The sequence below is a fragment of the Sinocyclocheilus anshuiensis genome, unplaced genomic scaffold (assembly GCF_001515605.1).
Source record: "Sinocyclocheilus anshuiensis isolate Anshui unplaced genomic scaffold, SAMN03320099.WGS_v1.1 scaffold283, whole genome shotgun sequence".
NCBI classification, from domain to species: domain Eukaryota; kingdom Metazoa; phylum Chordata; class Actinopteri; order Cypriniformes; family Cyprinidae; genus Sinocyclocheilus; species Sinocyclocheilus anshuiensis.
In genome coordinates this window covers 1,514,050-1,534,611 of record NW_015549605.1, presented here as the reverse complement: position 1 = coordinate 1,534,611, position 20,562 = coordinate 1,514,050, and the positions used below count along the sequence as shown (strand labels likewise).

The 20,562-nt window shown below is 37.4% G+C and overlaps 1 protein-coding gene across 4 annotated transcripts in view; it reads right to left on the bottom strand.

Moving 5' to 3' along the window:
• Positions 1-385: 385 nt before the first annotated feature.
• scube1 (signal peptide, CUB domain, EGF-like 1) overlaps positions 386-20,562 on the bottom strand; it is a 71,382-nt gene continuing 51,205 nt past the window's right edge. For 2 of the 4 annotated variants that reach the window (XM_016447472.1, XM_016447474.1), the window contains 15 exons: positions 13,141-13,263; positions 11,058-11,174; positions 10,840-10,962; positions 10,637-10,756; positions 7,840-7,950; positions 5,499-5,615; positions 4,433-4,594; positions 4,113-4,316; positions 3,848-4,009; positions 2,515-2,682; positions 2,263-2,424; positions 1,983-2,180; positions 1,747-1,899; positions 892-971; positions 386-804 (listed from right to left, as the gene is read on the bottom strand). In XM_016447472.1, coding sequence (XP_016302958.1) covers positions 652-804; positions 892-971; positions 1,747-1,899; positions 1,983-2,180; positions 2,263-2,424; positions 2,515-2,682; positions 3,848-4,009; positions 4,113-4,316; positions 4,433-4,594; positions 5,499-5,615; positions 7,840-7,950; positions 10,637-10,756; positions 10,840-10,962; positions 11,058-11,174; positions 13,141-13,263 — 2,153 coding nt within the window. In that variant the 3' untranslated portion in view covers positions 386-651. The remainder of the gene's footprint in view (positions 805-891; positions 972-1,746; positions 1,900-1,982; positions 2,181-2,262; positions 2,425-2,514; positions 2,683-3,847; positions 4,010-4,112; positions 4,317-4,432; positions 4,595-5,498; positions 5,616-7,839; positions 7,951-10,636; positions 10,757-10,839; positions 10,963-11,057; positions 11,175-13,140; positions 13,264-20,562) is intronic. The other 2 variants (XM_016447473.1, XM_016447475.1) reach the window with 1 other exon arrangement.

The window sequence follows — 20,562 nt, the reverse complement described above, 5'->3', positions numbered from 1 at the left end:
ATTCAAGTGCAATTGAAGCTCCAAATACTAGTTAAACAACGTACACGTAACTAACTCTCGTACCGCCAGGTAGTCTTTGTCTTTTATCTTGTTTTTTTTTTCTTTTTCTTTCATTTATCTGGCTTTGTCTTTCATGTTGTGGTCAGAGCAGAAAGCGAATCCTTTCTCATACAGTTTGAAAAGAAAACTTTAAGTGCACTAGGATATTAAAACCCCTTGTGCACATTCGGGGCATGAAAATAACATTTTCAAAACAAGAATATATATCTGTGTGTGTCTGTATGTGTCCTAATACGCCATAAGCTTGCACATAATTTTTTGTTCGCACACACACACACACATCATGTTCGCACACACACACACACACACACACACACACACACACACACACACATATATATACATACACACATATACAAATATATACTGTAGATATCAAACATCCAAAGAGGGCTTTTGCAAAATCAAGCACATAAATATTAGCAAACAAAAAACAAACAAAGACAAAAATGGACAAATGGACAAATCTCAGACAGGAAGAAGGCCAAACGTCTTTATCTTGCAGTAGTGAGGCCTTCTGGGAGCTAGTGGAGAAAAGACAGGAAGAGAGACGGGGATAGAGCCGGGGTCGTGGAAGAAATGTTCGTGATTCTATTTATACGGCCGTAGAAACCTGGAGACTTTGGAGCGTAGCAGTTTGATAAAGGAACGTGGGAACATCTCCTTTGATTCCTGCACGGTGTATTTAAAGTAGTTGTGAGGGTGAGCCAGCACATCAAACAGAGCTTTAATCAGCTTCTTATCCTGAAAACACAGAAACAGAGAATTAAAAGTGGTAGATAAAGTTAAGTTTGTCTGCAGTTGCTTGCTCTAGTGAAAACATACACTCACTTTTAATATCTCCTGGTGGTTTTCTGAGGCGTAAAGTCGACCATCTCGAACAATGTCCTCTATAAGTTGCTGGTAGTCTTCTGTAATGACAAACACACATTGCTTTCATCAACAAAAACTGATATATGTAGTATTTATTATTTATGTATTTTTGTTTTACGTTTTTTGTTTTTAAACGTTTTTTCTCTACTGATTTTCAAATCTATTTTGTACCATATACCGATTTTGGCAATATTTATGAATGTAAAAAGGCTGTATTTATGTAATAAAAAATACAGTAAAAACAGTAATATTGTGAAATATTATTACAATTTAAAATAACTCTTTTCTATTTTAATATATTTTAAAATAATTAAAAATCTATTTATTTAAAATTTATTTTTATGTCATTTATTCCTGTGATGGTTAAGCTGAATTTTCAGCATCATTACACCAGTCTTCAGTGCCACATGATCCCTCAGAAATCATACTAATATGCTGATTTGCTGCTTAATAAACATTTCTGATAATCATGTTGTGAAGAGTTGTGCTGCTTAATATTTTTGTGGACACCGTGATACATTTTTTCCCCCAGGAATCCAGGAGAAAAAATAAATAAAATAAAATAAAATAAGCATTTATTTGAAATAGAAATCTTTTGTAACATTATAAATGTCACTTTTTAGCAATTTAATGCATTCTTACTGAATAAAAGTATTATTCATTTCTTTTTTTTAATCTGACCTCAAACTTCTGAATTGTGTATTAATTATAAACACTGACTAAATCTACTGTACCATTCACTTCTAATGTAACCTTACTGTATGTGAATGTGGGTGCCTAAATGTATATTGTTGTGTTTGGACTTTATCTTACCATCGTAAGTGACATACGGAACCTGAAATCCCTTTCCACTGTTTCCCTCATTAGATTTGAACTGGATCCACAGCTTGCGTGAGCGGGAGGTGAAGGCGATTGGTCGCTCATAAGTTTGGCATGTCTCATAAGTTGTAATGGAAGTGGGCTGGGCTAAAAAGAGAGGGGAGGAGCTCAGTAACGTGGATTCTTGCTGCAATAATTAACCAGCATCCAAAACGATAGGTATACCATACCACTCTTCCTCATGACAAGAACATCCCCGCACTCATCCTCAATAGGGAGAAAGATTTCTGGTACAACAATAAGGATGCGCCTCTTGTTCGGAGGGTTAATGGTCCAGACACAGTTCACATTAGATGGATAGTCGCCAGGATAGTTGGGAGATTCGATGTAGCCCATGAAATCTCCCAGCTCACCACCACATAGCTGATCTGTAAGGGATAAAACAGACAGAGCCTTGAATTCACTGCTTATTATGTCATCTGTGAGTGGATTTGCAAGTATCTGACTTACTTTTGCAGTGAGATACATTGTTAGCGCCGTCAAAATCTGTAGTGGTGTTTCCAGGGCAGGTGATGCAGTAGTTCTGTCCCGACTCAGACTGGTAGGTACCAGCCGGACACCGGATGCACCGGTGCGTGGTGGCATTATAATAATGCCCAAGAGCACAGTGAACTGGAAATATGGGAGAAGAGAGAATGCAAAATATATAAGAAATAAGCACGCTTAAGTGTTAACCAGGAGTCGCTGTGTTTCCCAGCATACCTTTGGCTTCACAGTCTCTAAAGGACGTGCTGCCCGTGTGTTTAGTCATGAGTCCTCCTCCACAACAGAAACACAACACTCGGCCCGGCTCAGGCTGGAAGGTTCCCAGCGGGCAAGGCTGACACGGACGGAAACCATCAGCAGAGAACTGACCGGCAGGACACTGGCCTACAACCAGAGAAAGAATTACGCAACATTTTAAACATTTAATAAATAAAATCAGAAATTATACTACCATTTAAAAGCTGATAGTGGTTTTTAAAAAATGTTTTTGAAAGAAGTCTCTTATGTTCGCTAAGGCTGCATTTATTTAAACAAAAAAACCCCCAGTAAAAATAGCAATATTGTGATACAGCATTACAAATGAAAATTGTGTTTTCAATTTTAAAATGCAATTTATTCCTGTGATGCAAAGCTGAATTTTCAGCATCATTACTCCAGTCTGTCACATGATTCTTCAGAAATCATTCTAATATGCTGATTTGCTGCTCAAAAACATTTCTCATTATCATCAATGTTGAAGACTGTTGTGCTGCTTAATTGTTTTGTGAAAACTGTCATACATTTTTTTCAGGATTCTTTGATGCCCCTATGCTGAATAAAAAAATATATATAATAATAATAATAATTAAAAAAATATATATATATAAGAATAGGGGACAGTTAATCTAAAAAGGAAAACAACATAAATTTCAGTCTGCTAATTACAAAAAAAATGATCAAACTGGCTTTACAAAACTTAAAGAATATAGAAAACAAGCTGTCTAGACTACTTTTATGGTGATTTTTTGGTCCCTTTTGACAGCTTCACAGACTCTGTTCCTATTCACTACCACTGTATAGAAATGCACAGCCTGGATATTTAGCTAAATAAGTAGATAAACGGAAAAGTGGTTCATGATGTTCATCAGTTATGCATCATGGAATTTTAATTCCACAAGGGGGAGCTAAAAGCAAAGAGATCTCAATCAATAGTCAATTGAACTGAAGTACTGAAGTATTATGAGCATTATTTGCACTGCGGCACGTATGAGAATCACCTAAAAATGGATTAGAATTGGGTTGTGGTTGTGCTTGAGCAGCTCAAATGGTCAAATTGGGCTTCTACCTACCAACTGATCCAGACTTTCCTTAGTCTTTCATTAGAAATCTCACATTTGCATGATAATGAGCAATTCTGGGATTTCAATTCAGGCTATATTGACCCTGAATTTCAAAATGTATGGATTAATTTTAAAAAAGGGGATGGTCTTTCCAATAATCAATAGGTGTTTTATTACCATCACAAAGCTATTCATTGACTGAGTGTTTGATAACTTGTATCCACACACACCTCCGCATTCGGAGACGTTCTTGGCCCCTGCGATGCCCTGTCCCTCGGTGCTGGGGCAGGGCTCGCAGGACAGCTGGCCCTCTCTGTCCTGATAGGTTCCTGGTGGACATATCATGCACTGTTCCTGTTCTCCGCTGTAGAACGTTCCCACACCGCAGCTGACTGGGAGACACATGAACACACAGAAGCGCACCCAGACATAGACTTATGAAACTGTCTTCAATATACCAGATCAGAAAACAAAAGCGTTTCCCTGAATGCTCACCACACTTCCCGTCGGTGAGGACTTGTCCTATACTGCAGGTCTCATCTCCCTCTGTCTGCCGCACGGCACGCTGGGCCACCTCGTACGCCGTGCCAGAGAACTGAATGTAGAACTGCTGCTTACTGATGGACTTCCTTAGTGTGCGCATAGCATTCTGCAGCCTCTGTTTGGTCTTCTCACGCACACAGTCCACATTACATGATTCTGACACATATATAAAGATGAAAACAATCACATTTACATTCTAAAGTCACAGATGGTACCACATGGAAATTGTGAACGCAGAGAGAACTACTGTACACACATGAAGGCAATGTTACCTGAGGCTTCCTCTTCTTTCATTTCCATCTCAAACTCCGCTGTGATGTGGGAGACTTCCTTGGATGGAGACTTGCGGCCACGACGGCGCTTTTTGGACGAGTCGCACTTCAGATTCACAAATGTCACCTGACAGTCATCTGTGCAGGGGAACTGACCAGCTGCTGAAAGAAAAGGAAAGATAAAAGGAGAAGAAAAAATGAAAAGCAATCAAGAAAAGGAGAAGCAAAAAAAAAAGTAAATGAAACCAAAAAAAGGAAGAGAAGATATGGGATAGGAAAAAAATAGGAGACAGAAAATGGAAATGGGTAAAAAGGTGAAAAAAAGGAGATGAGAAAGAAAAAGAGAAAAGGGAATGAAAAAAGAAGAGAAGGGAAAAGGGTGAAGAGAAAAAGCAAACAAAACAAAACAAGAAAAAGAAATATGAAATGGAGAAGAAAAAAGGATAGTAAACAGGAAGAGGAAATGGGGGAAAAAAAATAAAAGCAACGGAGAAGAGAAAAAGGAAATCAGAAGCAAAAAGAAGTGAAAAGGAGAAGATAATAGGTAATGGGAACATGAAGAGAAAAAGGGAAAGAGAAACAAGGAAGAAGAAAAATAGGAAAAGGAGAAGAAAATGTAAAGGAAGCAGGACAATTGCAAGGAAAGGATAAAGGACAATGTAGAAGAGGAAAAAAGGAAAGAAAGTAGGAATCAGAAAACAGAAAGGGAAAAGGAAAAGGAAGAGGAGACGTGAAAAGAAAATGTAAAGGAAACAGGAAATGAAGGACAAAAAATACATAAAACAGGAAAATTGAAAGGAAAGGAAATAGGACAAAGAAAAAGAGAAAAGGGAAAGAAAACAGGAGAAAGGAAATGAGAAGGGAATAGGAATATCAAAAAAGAAAAGAAACAGGAAAAATATAAAAGTAACAGGACACAGAAGAGGAGGAAAACGGAACGAAAACAGGAAACAAGAAGAAAAAGGAAAGGAAACGGGACAAAGGAGAATAGAGAGAATGCATTCAGTATTTATCATTTTATGAAAACAATTTTTAAATGTGCAGTGTTTGGCATGTTATTTCTCACGCTGCAGGCCCTGCTTTCCCATATCCCTGTGTTTCTCCTTATTGCGGGGTCTCAGGTGGCACTTGGCGTCTTTGATCTTAAAGCGTGCTTTCTGCTTCACAGGCTGGGCCAGCATCTCTGATGGACAGGAAATCGGCAAAGTCTCACTTTCACTTGCACGGTTTGGATAATAATCATGGAAAACAACAAAATATGAGGCCTTTTACAAATCCAACATTCAGACACACTAAATCTGTCTTGTGGGCTGAGCGGACCATTCCAAAGTATTAAAAATGTGAGTATCTAGTTTAGCACAACAAGTCCAAAGTCAGTGAGAGAATGAAGGGAGACGAAGGGTCAGGAGTTGAAGAGCGAACACACTGCGGTTGAGGACTTCAGCTGGTCTTCTAGAATCATATCGAGCGTGTGGCGGTTTTGGACATGGCGGTAGGAGTTTGGTAGTGAACCTTTAAGAATGTTTTTTTTTTTTTTCTAGAATGTGTGAATCGAGCGTTAACCGTCTGTTTACTCGTTCTCCCTGGGCCCCGTGTGTAGAGGCCCTCAGGAGCCGCTGTGGTAGAATCCTGTCTGTGTATTTCAAATCTGTCAGCATGTAGATGTGCAGCCAGCACAGAGTCATTTACTCAGGTTCACAGCATTCCTATGTATGCCGTCCAAAACAAGAAACGGCGTGTGTGTGTGTGTATGCGAGAGTATTTCTAAGCAGTCTGTCTGTCTGTCTGTCTGTGCCTTGCTTTGCTGTCCAAAATCTACACAACGAACCACATGGGGAATGTCGAAATCTGAGAGCTGGGAAAGAGAGAGTACTGGGGATAATAGTAGCGTGTTTGTGACCTCAGCAGGGTTGAATGATAGGACCTGTCCTAATTCTCCTCGCAGATCTGCGTTTGAGCCCTTTTTTTAGTGATCCAATGTCTATAATGCAATGTAATGGAGTGGAACAGGTCTTGCCACAAGACGTGTTTACAGTTGTCCTATCTAATCTCTGCTGGAGGGGCCACAAAAGTCAGATAGGTATTCTGGGACAAGGCAAAGGCATGTGAACGTCAGCACTGCCATTGTACTGAGTGAACCGAGGCTGAGAAGTAAAGCACAGAAAGGAATGGAATGGAAAGGAAACAAGAAAAAAGAGAGGAGATAAGATGAAGAAGAAATGAAGATAAGAGAAACACCTGAGCCTCTTAGGGAAAGGAAAGGAAAGGAAAGGAAAGGAAAGGAAAGGAAAGGAAAGGAAAGGAAAGGGAAAATAGAAAAAGGGGAAAAGACCATGGAAAGAAAAAAACAGAAGAAAAGATAAAGAAAAGGAAAGGAAACAGGGAAAGGGAGAAGAGATAAAGGAAAGGAAAGGAAAGGAAAGGAAAGGAAAGGAAAGGAAAGGGAAAAGGAAAAGGAAACTGGAGAAGAGATAAAGAAAAATAAAGGAACTGTAAATGAAAGGAAACAGGAAAAAAGAAGAAAAGAAGAGATAAAGGAAAGGAAACAGGAAATGGGGTAAGAGATAAATAAAAGGAAAAGAAACAGGAAAAAGTAGAGGAGATGGGAAAGGAAAGTGGAAAAGAGGAAATGAGAGAGGAAAAGGGAGAGGAAATGAAAGAAAAGGAAAAGATGAAGGGAAAGCAGGAAAAGAAACAGGAAAGGGAAACAAGGAAATAGAGAAGAGGAAAAAGGAAAGAGAAGAAAAAGGAGATGAATGGAAAGAAACAGAAAATGCAAAAGAGAAAAGGATCAAAAGGCAAATGAAAGAAAAGGGAAGAAAAAGAAAAGGAAAAAACAGAAACGGGGAAAAAAGGAAAATAAATCAGGAAAAAGAACAAGAGAAACAGGAAAAGCAAGGAAAGGAAACAGAAACATTTTGGAAAGGAAACAAGAAAATAGATAATAAGGAAAGGAAAGGAATGTAATGGAAAGAAACAGAAAAGGAAGAACAGAATAGTAAAGGAAACAAAAAGCAGCTGAAGAAGAAAACAAGAGGAAAGAGAAGAGAAATGGAAAGGAAAAAGAAAAAAGAATTGGGAAGAAATTAAATGGTAAAATAAATAAGAGAAAGAAAAGGAAAGCGAAAAGAAAAAAGAATGGAAGGAAACATGAAAAGCAAGTGTTCGGTCTTATGAGTGTTTCTATGAATCGAATGATGTAGTGCACTATATTTTGCAGGGCATACTATACTTTATAGTGCAAGCTAGCTTTGTAATGCATGCTAGGCTACTGTTTGTAGTGCATACTTGACTGTAGTATTGTACATGCATGTTTATGAGAGAGAATGTAGCCTTTGTCTCAGAGCTGTGCAGATAAACCACAGTTTAACAAATGAGTACAGGACGTAGACAGATGTAAGATGTACCTGTGCAGGTTTGCAGGGAGCTACTGCTGGAAGTAGTGACGTTCCTCTTCACTGGAACTTTACCTGGCTGGACAGGTACACCGCAGCTCAGAGTGTAACTGTTCTCAGAGTCTAAATCACACACACACACACACACAGAGAGAGAGAAAACTTTTAAACAGATGCTCCAGGTCCAGGTGCTGCATGCACCTGAGTAATGTTTTGTAGTGTATGTGCATGATGTATGTGTGTGTGTGTGTGTGTGTGTGTGTGGAGAGAGGGTTGGCTGTCAGGATGACAGAGTACTGGGAAGTTGTCTAGAGAGTCATTGGCCTGACTTTGGCCTTGCCACAAATCGTCCAATGGCAGGCTGAATATTTCTGTTGGCGTGAGGCTTCAGACCCCGGGTGAACAGGATTAAAAGAGGTTTTCTACAGCTTTAGTGCTCACTGTGTGAACCCGGGGAGACCATTAACACACACGTACAGAGAATCCAAAAGTTATAAACACACACACTCACAAAGACAAATACTCATATACTCAAATTCACATGGATCTTATTTAAAGATGAAAATTAGATTTTATTAATTTAATTTATTCTAGTACATACTATTAGGACACACTTCAGATTAGTGCAGATTTATTTTTTTAGTGCATAATAGATTTTATAGTGCATATTAGCTTTTATAATGTACACTACTTTCCATATACATGTACTGCATTGTTGATTTCAACATTACATTTTTATCATATAATTATACATATAATTTTATTTTTAGTAATTTTATGCTAATAACAAGAAAAACACGATTTACCGATGGGGTTAGGATTTAAATGATTCAACATTCTCTGTAAATTTATTTTAAGGAAGCTATTTATTTAAAAATAAATAATATTATTTTTTTTTGTGGTGCATACTAGATTTCATTGTGCACATTAACTTTTATAACTTTTTATACTTTTTGAAGTACATCCACTGCATTGAAAACTGTTTTTAGCATAAAATTCAGTCGATCTGTGCTTTAAAAAGAAAGAAAGAAAAATTTACCAATGGGGTTAAAAGAAAAATGAATAAATATTCATTGAAACTATTTTAAGATTGTTAGGATATTTTGAATACTTATTTTTGTAGCGCATAACAGACAGACATAACAGCATTTTTTTCTTGTTTTCTACTAAAAAAGGGTTGAAATTCGTTAAACATAATTAGAATTAAAAAAAAAATTCCATTGCCAATTTTTTTTCTTTTTCTTGTTTTACAAATAAAAATCACTGTATTTTAGTACATTTGTGCTTCAAACAAGCAAGAAAAAAAAACATTTTCTGAAATTAATTTACTTAAAGGGGTCATATGATGCGATTTCAAGATTTCCTTTCTCGTTGGAGTGTTACAAGCTGAATCAGCGACTGTAAGTATGTTTTGTTATTAGTTTAAGTATCTTTTTATTTTTTAAGTTTGCTATTGACTGTTCAAATGCGGAGTTTTGCGCAGCGCAGAGTAACGCGTCGTGTGTGTGTGTGTGAGGGGAACAGGGTCACATCACAGGAGAGTGAACTGCCTGTCAGAAATCATAGCATGTCAGCTGTCTTAACCGCGGCTTGTGTACTGCATCATCACTGTGTCTGTCACGCGACTCTGTTGCCCTTTCGGGCTTGAACTGATGGTAAAACTAACAACATTATTAACTGTCTTGATATTTACTTTGAAAGCTTGAAGCTCGCGATTATGGTAAGGGGCGTTACATTTCCGACGCGTGCTTGTGGTGTTCGGCCAATCACAATGCACTGGGTCAGCTGGCCAATCAGAGCAAACTGCGCTTGTCAAAGGAGGGGGCTTTGTTGAAAACGACGTGTTTGAGAGAGGCGGGGCATAGAGGACCTACAATAATGTACAGTATTTGAAAAATAATGTGTTTTTTGAACATTAAAGCATGTCAACATATTCTGTTACACCACATACACAAAATAATGATCTTTAAAATAGCATCATATGACCCCTTTAAAGGATGTTTAGATATATTTTGAATACATATTCTGTAGTGCAAATTAGAGTTTTTTAGATTGTAGCGGGTGAGAATGTAGCCCTTGTGTAAGAGCTGCACAGATGAATCACAGTTTAATGAATCAGGACTTGTCTGAAAGTTACTTACGGGTGTTAATATGTTTATGCTCATTCCTCTAAACTGATGGTCCTTGCATAAAATTGGTCAGAGACAAGTTTTGGACATCTAACACCTTAATACCTTTACCAAATCAGTCCACAGAGATGATAGATGTACTTATGAAATATCGCCACAGCATTCCTTTCTAGTCACTTTCTCACAGAAAGTCAAAAATCACATTCACATGAGTCCTCTGGTCAAGCCAGCTGTACGTATTTTGCCCTTTATGGTTTGTTTGGTCATCTAACATTTATAGTTATGACAGTTCAATGTCTTTACAAGTGGTAGCAAGCTTAATTCTTAATTTCTGGCTAGTTTTTGCTCATTCCATCAGACTCTTCATCATCCTTTATTAATGATTAAGATTTGCTTTGTTTAGTGTATTAAATATGCATCATGGTTGAAACAAAGATTGACCCTATGGCACATGTGATATAAAGTTTGAACCACTAGAGGGAAGCAGAGGTCAACGACTCTTTGCGCCAATAACCATAAATGGAGTGCTTAATCTAAATAAATAATTTCCTTTCAGATGTACGACATCTGCATTTTTCATGTTTAACAAATCAAACTGCACTTAATGTATCCGAAAACAACGCAGAATCACATGCTGTTCAACTAACTTCCACAGAAATCCCAAAAAGTGAGGTACTGACCTGCCAGGAAAAGTGCATTTGACGGACAGGACAGCGAACACACCTCCCCTCCACCTGTCTTGGTGCAGCTAAGCTGAGCACGAGGTGTCGGCTTTCCATTCGGGAGGCATTTTACCGCCTCTGAGGGACAAGCGAGATGCGTTACCATGGAAACGGCAAACATTATGGGATATTTCGAGATGAGGAATGAAGGGAGGACTCACCAACACAGTCTTTCTTGTTCCAATGGAGCTTTTGACCAGGAGGACACACACACTCGTAACTGCCCGCTGTGTTAACGCAGCCATATTCACAGCTCCCATTATTAATGCTGCACTCGTCAATATCTGTCACACACAGATGTCAGTTTGAGTATCAGATTGTGATTTTTCATATTTAAAAGAGTGAGAACCATTGGCTGGTTTTGAGATTGTGAACTCACCGCCGCAGTGTGTGAGGCCATACAAACTGTGACCTTTGTGACACACACACTCAAAGCTTCCCGGGTAGTTGATGCAGATGTGGTCACATGTCCTCTCAAAGGAGCACTCGTCAATATCTGCAGAGAACAAACAAAGAACACAACACCATCAAAGCAAATCACATGTGTGTAATAATTTCCTGGCTTGCAGTAAAAATGACCACCAAAAAAGGTGATTTCATCAGGATCTTTGGATATTCACCATCAGTATCCTAAAAGACAAAAAACAGCCTACTCTTTTTATAAGGGAATTATAAATCACAACCATTTATAATTCCAAACAAAAGTAATTTTTGGCATACATAAATTGCACATCATAATGATTTGGCACATCTGTTTTTTTGACAATCTTCTTTTAAAAGTGACCCATATCCAATATCTGTACTTACACTATACACTTGCCAAAACAACCCAGTGTAGACATACTGACCCGGGAACAAGGTTGCCAGGTCTGTGAAACAAAACCAGCCCAATTGCTAATCAAAAAATTAGCCCAGTCATGTTTGTTTTTTTCTCCTCCGGCGAGGGTCTCCTCCCTCGAAATCACATTCCGGGGGTAGGAGATCACTTTAACCCACAAACCAAAAAACAACCTGCAGTAACAGTGAATAGAAACATTTTGCAGGAAAACCATGGACTTGGCAACAAGGGTCCACCTGAGTTGACGTCAAACACCACCGTCTTTTTTTTCCAATGGCATACGTACAACTCATTAACAGGGGAATATCCAATGTATCCAATTCATATCTGATTTATTTCCACAGATGAATAATGCCTGAAACCGATCTGAGAAGATAGATAGATTGTCTGGCATCAAGAGAATAGAAAAGTAAATAAATAATTCAAAGCTAAACGTGTAGCTATAAAAATAAAGCAAGGGATAATATACAAAAAGAGATAAGAATGACAAAAAGAAAGACAGATAGATCAGCTTAGCAGAGTTGGCATAGCCAAAACATAGCGCTTCACCAACACACCCCTCAATAAAAACACATACACACCCCACACATTGATAGCCAGGAATAGGGTGGTTTTGGTTTAGCTTAATAAAATTATTTCAGTTTGTACTGCCACTCGTGCTCCGACATACTTTCAGGAATCTGCCACCATTCACCTCCAGTAAACTCAACTAAACACACACACCTCATACGACGCAAAACGCCTGCCAGCATCCCAACCAAACAACAGCCAGTCCATGAGGTGCTTCTGATGGGACAGTGTGTGTAGATGGCTTCTCTAATCACATGTCGACCAATGTAGGTATCAGTAGATTTAAAATACTAGTCCACCCCAAATTTAAATTCTTCAAATGAAAATGAAGATATTTTGCAGAAAGTTAATGCTGCTCTTTTCCATACAAAAACAGCAGGCAGTGAATGGTAAGCGTCCAGCTCTGAATTTGGAAAAAGCACCAAAAAAGTACCACAAAACTGTATTTGCACTATTTTCCAAATCTTTGGAAATCTTTAAGTTGTACAGATATTTAAGTCGCTATTCAGAGAAATGTCAAGCTGTTATTGTCCAAGTATGAGTGCAATTTGAGAGCTACAGTGGAAAGGTAGATGTTTAGCAAATTAAAAACTACATAAATTAATAAATAAATCATAAATCTATCATTTTTAGTCATGTATGAAACGTTTATTGTTATTTTTGGAGCTTTAAGTTGTTGTTTGTATAGGAGCAGCCTGAACATTTTGCTAAACATCTCCTTTTTTGTTTAACAGAATAAAACTACAGTGAAGAGGAAGATTCTCACTCAGTTAACAACATTTAGGTCCATTCTGATATTTTTGATACTTTTGATTGATACTTGAGCTTGAAGTTGTATAACTAAGTATAAGAGCAGTCTGAACATTTTGCTAAATATCTCCTTTTTCGTTCCGTAGAAGAAAGCAAGCCATATGGCAGAATTTTTACCTTGGGGTCAACAATCCCTTTAAGATGAATCATAAAGTGTCATAGTCGTAGACCCACGAACATCTAAAACCTTAATTTGAAAATCCTCCCAGAAAGCAGAAACAATGTAGTGTGAAAAGTGACCCACCTTGACAGGTGCGTTCGTTAGTCAGGAGTTTGTGTCCTTTCTGACAGCTGCACTCAAAACTGCCCACTGTGTTCCGGCAGAAATGATCACAACCTCCGTTATTCTCCAAACATTCATCGATGTCTGCAAAGAAGAGAGAGATAATGATAATAATGGTGAATAACTGATATGGGGGTGTAAAACCAGTACAAGTATTCTCATAAACAGCTTTTTGGATATATAAACAGTTTTCCTAAACAGGCAGCCACATACACAGCTCCACAACATCATCTTAAATATATCAGCCAATGCTGGCACACCATCCACAAACCCAATAAAAGCTAATCCCATCAACAAATGTGTAGGAAACTGTGTGTGTGTGGAGTTTGGGGTTTCCTCTGCAGTTATTTCAGTAGCTGCAGCAAACACACGCTGGCTCAGGTTTGCACTAATATTAACTGAACTGAGGTGGGACAGAAAGTTTCCACCAAGCTTAAGACCACACAGATAAACATGCTAACTGAACATGGGGCGGCACCGTTAAACAAGGCGGGTAACATGCGTCAATTTACACAAATTTCCCAATCATTATGGTTTCATTTTACACAGATTCACATTTTAATATTAAGTATACTAAATACATTACCATTTAAATGTTTGAGATCAGTGCAATCTTTTTTTTTATGAAAGAAAATAATACTTTTACACTGCAAGCATGCATTAAATTTATCAAATTTGACAGTGAAAACTTGATATACATTGATAATAGTAATAATAATAATGTTTCTTAAATAACAAATCAGCATATTTGAATGATTCCTGAAGGTTCATGACAATGAACACTGGAGTAATTGCTGCTAATAATTCAGCTTTGCCATAACAAAAATAAATGATAATTTAAAATACATTAAAATACAGAACATTGTAATAAAATTACATAATATTACTGTTTGTTACTGTATGTTTGGTCAAATAAATGCAGCCTTGGTAAGCAATTTTTTCAAAAACAAAAAAAATTCCTAGCGACCCAAACTTTTGAACAGTATAACCAAAGACCTGTAGCATACTTTTAAAATGAATTATTTAGAAAAATAAATAAATAAATAATCTGAAATGTAGTGCAAAAGTCTGAGATCACTACTGAAAATGGTGTTAATTAGCATATTTTCATTTTTCCCCACAACACCAATTTCCAATAATACTTTCCAATAATTATTATATTATATAATTGCATAAAAATAAAAACATGATCTATTACATTAAAATACAACTCTAATTTTTAATGATGTATTGAATGAAATAGCGCATAAACGTTTTATATATAAAAAATCTAACAAAAGAATAACACAACATTTAATTTTATATCATAATCTTTCTTTGTTTTAAATTCATCAAAATTCTAAAACTTCCTGTTTTTCCAGGTTTAAATTAGAATTCGAATAGCAAATGTTCAATGTGGTCTCAGACTTTTGGATCCCACTGTACAAAATAGACTTAAACAGGTAACCTTGGGTATTAAATGTCAAATAGTTGTACACCAGTGTGCAAAAAAGTTACACTGTGCCAGCTAGAATGAAAAATATGAATCACTCTCTTTTAAACAACTGGAAATATACAGCATTTGATTTATATGATTATATTCTTCCTGTTTCAGTGTCCATCACTCAAACTGGAGCTGTGACCACAATTTACCCTGCTGGCTTTAAAATCCACATAATCTTAACCATTTTACAACGCCTGAATCATTCATCTCTACAGCTCTATTTCTCCAGAAGACAGATTAACAGAAAGAGAGCAGTAAGACTGGAGAATAACCTCCCTAGAAGTTTGCGTCTTTTGACTGATGTGTTAAATGTTGAGACGATGGAGATTACAGGACGAACAGCTCAGGGCCTCCTAATGTTAAGCTAATATTGATATAAATATTAAAAATAATACTTAAAATAGTCTGCTTTTCTTGTCTCAGTCTGTGTGTCTTGACATATTAAACGTCCTCAGGATGTCGGCAGCATCAGAAGACTCAAGCTGGCTGATAAAAGCAAGTTTGAGCCCTAGTTTGTGACCTAGAGGAAGTGCTTTATCATCTCTGTCAGCTTATTTCCTGTCTACCTCTCAGTTAAAGATGTAAAGTTCAGTTATTTGCTCTATATTTCCATTATAAGATTGGTGGAGAGCACAGACATGGAAATACATGGCACATTACTTGTGATACACGGTTGAATATTTTTGTATAAATGTGTAAAAACCTTTAGGCAACACACAAAGCTAAAATAAAATAAAGTTAACCAGGACTAATCAGTCTATTTTCTGCCAACCTGTTTAGGTTAAGATGTTCTACAGTCGTATTAATATATCCTCAGAATCTCAACACTGAAAAGATGTCGTCTAGGTGCTTCATAACTATTATAACATCACGCTGATTCATTAACAGAGCAAAAACATTATAGCGCAAATGACATAATGGAATATTTAACAGTGATTTAGCATTCACACGTCCCTTATACACACACACATGCACTTTATTCCAATGGCTCCTTAGCGCAGGCAGGGGGCTAATGATATTCCACATAATGAAGTTTAATGAGACTAAATAAGCTTTGAGTTTAAGCAAACATTGGACATTTTTCACATCTGTAAATGATAAACAACTGCAGGGGCGAAGACCGAGAGGCTGCGAGGATTCATCTACATCGATTTTCGATCGGAATTGAGGAGAGCAAACACACACGGCACTCAGAAACGTCCTTAAAAAACAAGTGCTACGCTAACCTGATCTGATTCGAAAGCAAGCAAGCAAGCTTGCAAGAAGAATGTGGAATCCCCATGAGCTTGTCTGTACTCAGGGATGTGTGTAGCCTTAGCAAATATTTAGAGAAAAAAAGCAATTAAAATGAATACATTTGTGGAAACATGAACCTCTACAAATAAGTTGGGACAGAGTTTTCAACAAAAGGAGCGTTTTTGCAGATCGTTTTCAGGCTGCTCACCTCAGGCTAGCTAATCTCTGAGAAATGCGCCGTTGAGCGCGCCAGTGTATTTTTTTGAGATTTAAATGGCCTGTTTTATTTGCTTTGTTCATAAAGGGATTTTGCCATGTAATAACACAGGCGCTGCTTGTCCAGAGCCGCCAGGAAAAACCAGCGTGATTTCACCCCCGACACTATAACTCTTCGGAGCGCATGGGGTCCGTCGGGGCCGGTGTCATTCGAGGTGATGCCGACTGGCTGCTATTGTGCGGATTACTGGGCTCGGCGTGTATTAATACAAATGGATCCTCTGTGCCAGAGCTCACTGTCCCGATTAGAGAGAGAACTGGAGAACTGATGGAGAAAACAGGCCTGCTATTAGAGCTGCACGATTAATCGAATGTGATTGTCATGCGTATCTTGTCAGTAAAGCCGGTTCTGTGATTAGTAGTAAATCTCCAGCACGTGCTTTCAGATGGAGCAGCATTTACTACAGAGCCGTAGTTCACTGACAAGCTATGCAAAATCGCGTTCATAATCGCAGACAATTTAATCGTGTGATTATGAAATCGAAGAAATTGTTCCGCGATTATGAAAGCTGTTTGCGTAGCTTGTCAGTGAACTACGGCTCAGTGTAGTAAATGCTGCTCAACCTGAAAGCACGTGAAAATACCACATTTAATAACATGTTTTTACTCCAAACTCACTTCATAATGTCAGTCGAGTGTTTGAAATAAATCCTTCTGTGAGATGATGTGGCTTCTTACAAGAATAAGGCACGCAACATATTTCATAGTATTCTAAGCAGTGATAAAGTCTATGTCTGCATTATTATATACTTTATTATAATAACAATTATAATAAGACAAACTCAGATAAACCATATATTGTCGTTTATTAGTCACGTTGAATTAATGAAAGCAATTAAATCTTGTTTATTCAGCAACAGCTATAGCAGGGTTGCCAGGTTTTCACAACAAAACCCGCCCAATTGCTACTCAAAACTAGCCCAAAAGCGTTTAGAGGGGGGTCCCCCAATAAAAATTGCATTCTGGGGGATAAAAACAAGTTTTTTTGGCGGGGTTCCCCTGGTAAAATTAGCATTTTAGGGGCTAAATTTCACATTATTGGGGTCCCTTCAACCCGCAGACATGAAAAACATGAAAAACAACCCGCGGCAACAGTGTTAAAGTAGCCCAATTCCACGGGGAAACCTCGGACTTGGCAACACTGCGCTATAGGGATTTCCTGGGTTCTGCGAGGCATATTTGGAGTTTCCGCGCGAGAGCGCCCTCTGGCCTTCGGATGGAGATTTACTGCTGATCACAGAACTGTGCTTCACTGAAAGATACGCATGACAATTGCAGCTTCTGCCTAATCGCGATTTATCGCCTTTGCGATTTAATTTCGATTAATCGTGCAGCCCTACCTGCTATGACCCTTGCTATGACCCTTGCTTACTTAGAGTATAAGGACAGGTGAGCTTTCTGAAAAGACCCCAACAGCATAAGATCTGGTCAGAACAACACTGCATATGTATCAAAAATCACTTACTTAGACAGGAGGAGATCAGACAATCACAGATCATAACAGACCTGCATCTTTGCAAAAGAGTGTACAGAAAATACAGAAAAATAGCAAAATTTGTGCATTTAATTTAATTTAATTTAATATTTTATTCTACTATTTTTTTTATATTTTGTGAGTTTTCATGCAATTTAAAAGTAAAAAGAACAGTCAGTTTCAAAAATCTAACTCGGAAAAAAGTTGAATATTCAGTTCTGCTCACAGGTATGTAATTAATTTGCTTCTGAGTTCCTCAAACAAAACTGAATATCTTTTTAATTCTGAATGTCTATTTCAATTCTACTAACCTGGACAACCTAAAATTAAATAACTGTAGTGCAGGAAAAATCCAAACTATATTTTCCAAATTATATTTTCCAAATATTTGTGTAAAATTATTTATTATTAGTTTATTAATTTACATTTTATAATAATAACACTACTACTACTACTACTACTACTAATAATAATAATTATGATAAATGTAAGAATTATTATTATTATTATTATATTAATTATTATGCTTATTTTTATTATTATATAATGATATCGCATTATTATTATTATTAAAAATGAAATGTTGTTTTTATTAATAAGTATAATAATAATGATTCAAAAATGTAAGAATTGTTATTAATATTGCTATTGTCATTACTATATTAATGATATATATATGGAAATCTATCATATAAGAATATATAATAGCCCTGTATAAAATTGGGCAATCTTTATTGAACTCTGAGCCTGTTAAGGGTCCTACCTCCAGCCATTCAGCTTGAACTCAGAGGCATCAGAGCATCAACTCATATGTTGATACAGACGATCAGTTGCTACCTAACTGAACAAAGACGTCAAGAGTGTCAGATCTAACGTTCACAGCCAGAGTCCAATGTAACATCGCTTAGGTGGATCTCGGCCCTGTTTTTGCACCCTTGTTCTTATTTACTAAAGAGCTTGATTACATGCTATTTTTACAGAGTTCACTAACAGGCAGTAATAAGCGGTCACTGGCACAGCACACCTGTGATAATTGACCCAAAAGTACGTGTGTGAGTGCATGAGTGTCTGTGTGATAAATGGTGTGTCAGTGAGTAGATCTAAGGCCTTGTGCTGGATTTATGAAGGCAGACCCTCAGGCGGGCCTAATTATTAGGGCGGGTCACAGCCGAACCAGACCAACATCCATCTTACAGTACAAACACAGAGATACACATAACACCTCACAGTAACACAAAACACCTCTGTAATGCCATCACATTCAAACTCACAAAAAAGTACACATAGTTGTGTCACAAGATCTCATAAAATTGAAAAAACTGAAAAAATAAAATTAAAAGATCTCATAAAATTGAACTTCAATGAAGTTAATTTCTATTAACTTTAAAGCCATTGTTATGCCGGCGTGCTCCTAAAAGCTGACAAAATGAAATTATCCATGCTGAAAAAAGTTTAAACCAGCCTAAAATAGTACGCTGGTCTCCCAGCCTGGTCTGTCGGATGGTTTTAAAAGGTTTCGGCCAATTAACAGCTTGTCCAGTTTGGGATACCATTTTAAACCAGATTAAAAACATGCAAACTAGCTTAAGATGGTTTAAGTGTTTTTTAATATTGCTATTGTCATTACTATATTAATGATTATACTTACTGCATTATTATTATTATTATTATTATTATTTTTAAGCAATAATAATATCGTGTCATTCAAAAACTAATATATTTAAAAGTTTCTGTTTTATTGCTCACAAATCAGTGTACATTATTCTAAAGGGGACAATTTATTTTTGTAGTAATCTTAATCTGGAAATAATTGAATAACAAATCTGAAACGACTGAAACCATTTTGACCAACATCACATAGATCATAACTATATGAACTGGCAAACATGGAAAAGTAATGTTAATCATACGAAAACAGTTATTTTAGGTATTGTTTCAGACTGCTTTTGCAGTCTAAACTCTGGCTAGTTCACAGAGTAATTAAATGAGACTCAAAGTTAAAGTGATAAATGACAATGATAGATTCAGACAGACCAGCACAGTTATTTTCTAGTCTAGCAGCAGAACAGCAATAACCAGCATGGTTGACTAAAGCTAAACTCTCCTTTCAAACCATTTCAGTCCCAAACATGCAAGTATACAGGCCAGTGGAGACGTGCCTGGGGTACCTTCAGCCGGACCGAGGAAACACACACAGATATGAGAGAACACGCATACAAGACAAACTGTTCGTTCCCATAATTCATTTCCCCCGATGACACCGTACACACACACCTTCTAATCAAACATCTGGAAACTGTTCGCAGTCGTTTCAATCACTCTCCCTATCCTCCCTCGCTCTCCCTCTCGCTCGCTATCTTCCCGCGTGTGATCGATTGTGCGTCTGTCAGCATGCTGGCCGTGCTCTCCTGTCTGTCATCGCCAACGAAGGGCCTTTTATCAAATTCAGGCATTTAAACATGCCCTAAATAGTTTATATTGAAATGATTATGTTACAGAGACAAGATGGCGCAGCTCCCTGCGAGACCACTCAGTGAGGAGGGGAGAGAAAGTGTGAGAGAAATAAAGTGAAGACGACAGCGGAAAAATAAGGAAAGGTCACTCGTAGACATTTGCACGCACCCACACACACTTATTATAGCAGCGTGATCTCTATGTGATGCACTTTTCTGTTTAGTCTGTGGTTAACGTTGGTATAAGTGCAGAGTCGCCTGGGTTATTATGTAAGTGGCACTTGTGTCTTTTCTGTTATGCACAACATTTACATCCCAATTACATATGAGGGCTGAACACCTATCATTATTGTGCTTTCATCTGTCCCGGCCTCCACAGACTTAAATCTAACCCATTTACCATCAGCAAAATAAATGTTAAATATGTAACATTTGGTCATTTACTCTATATTTCTGTTATA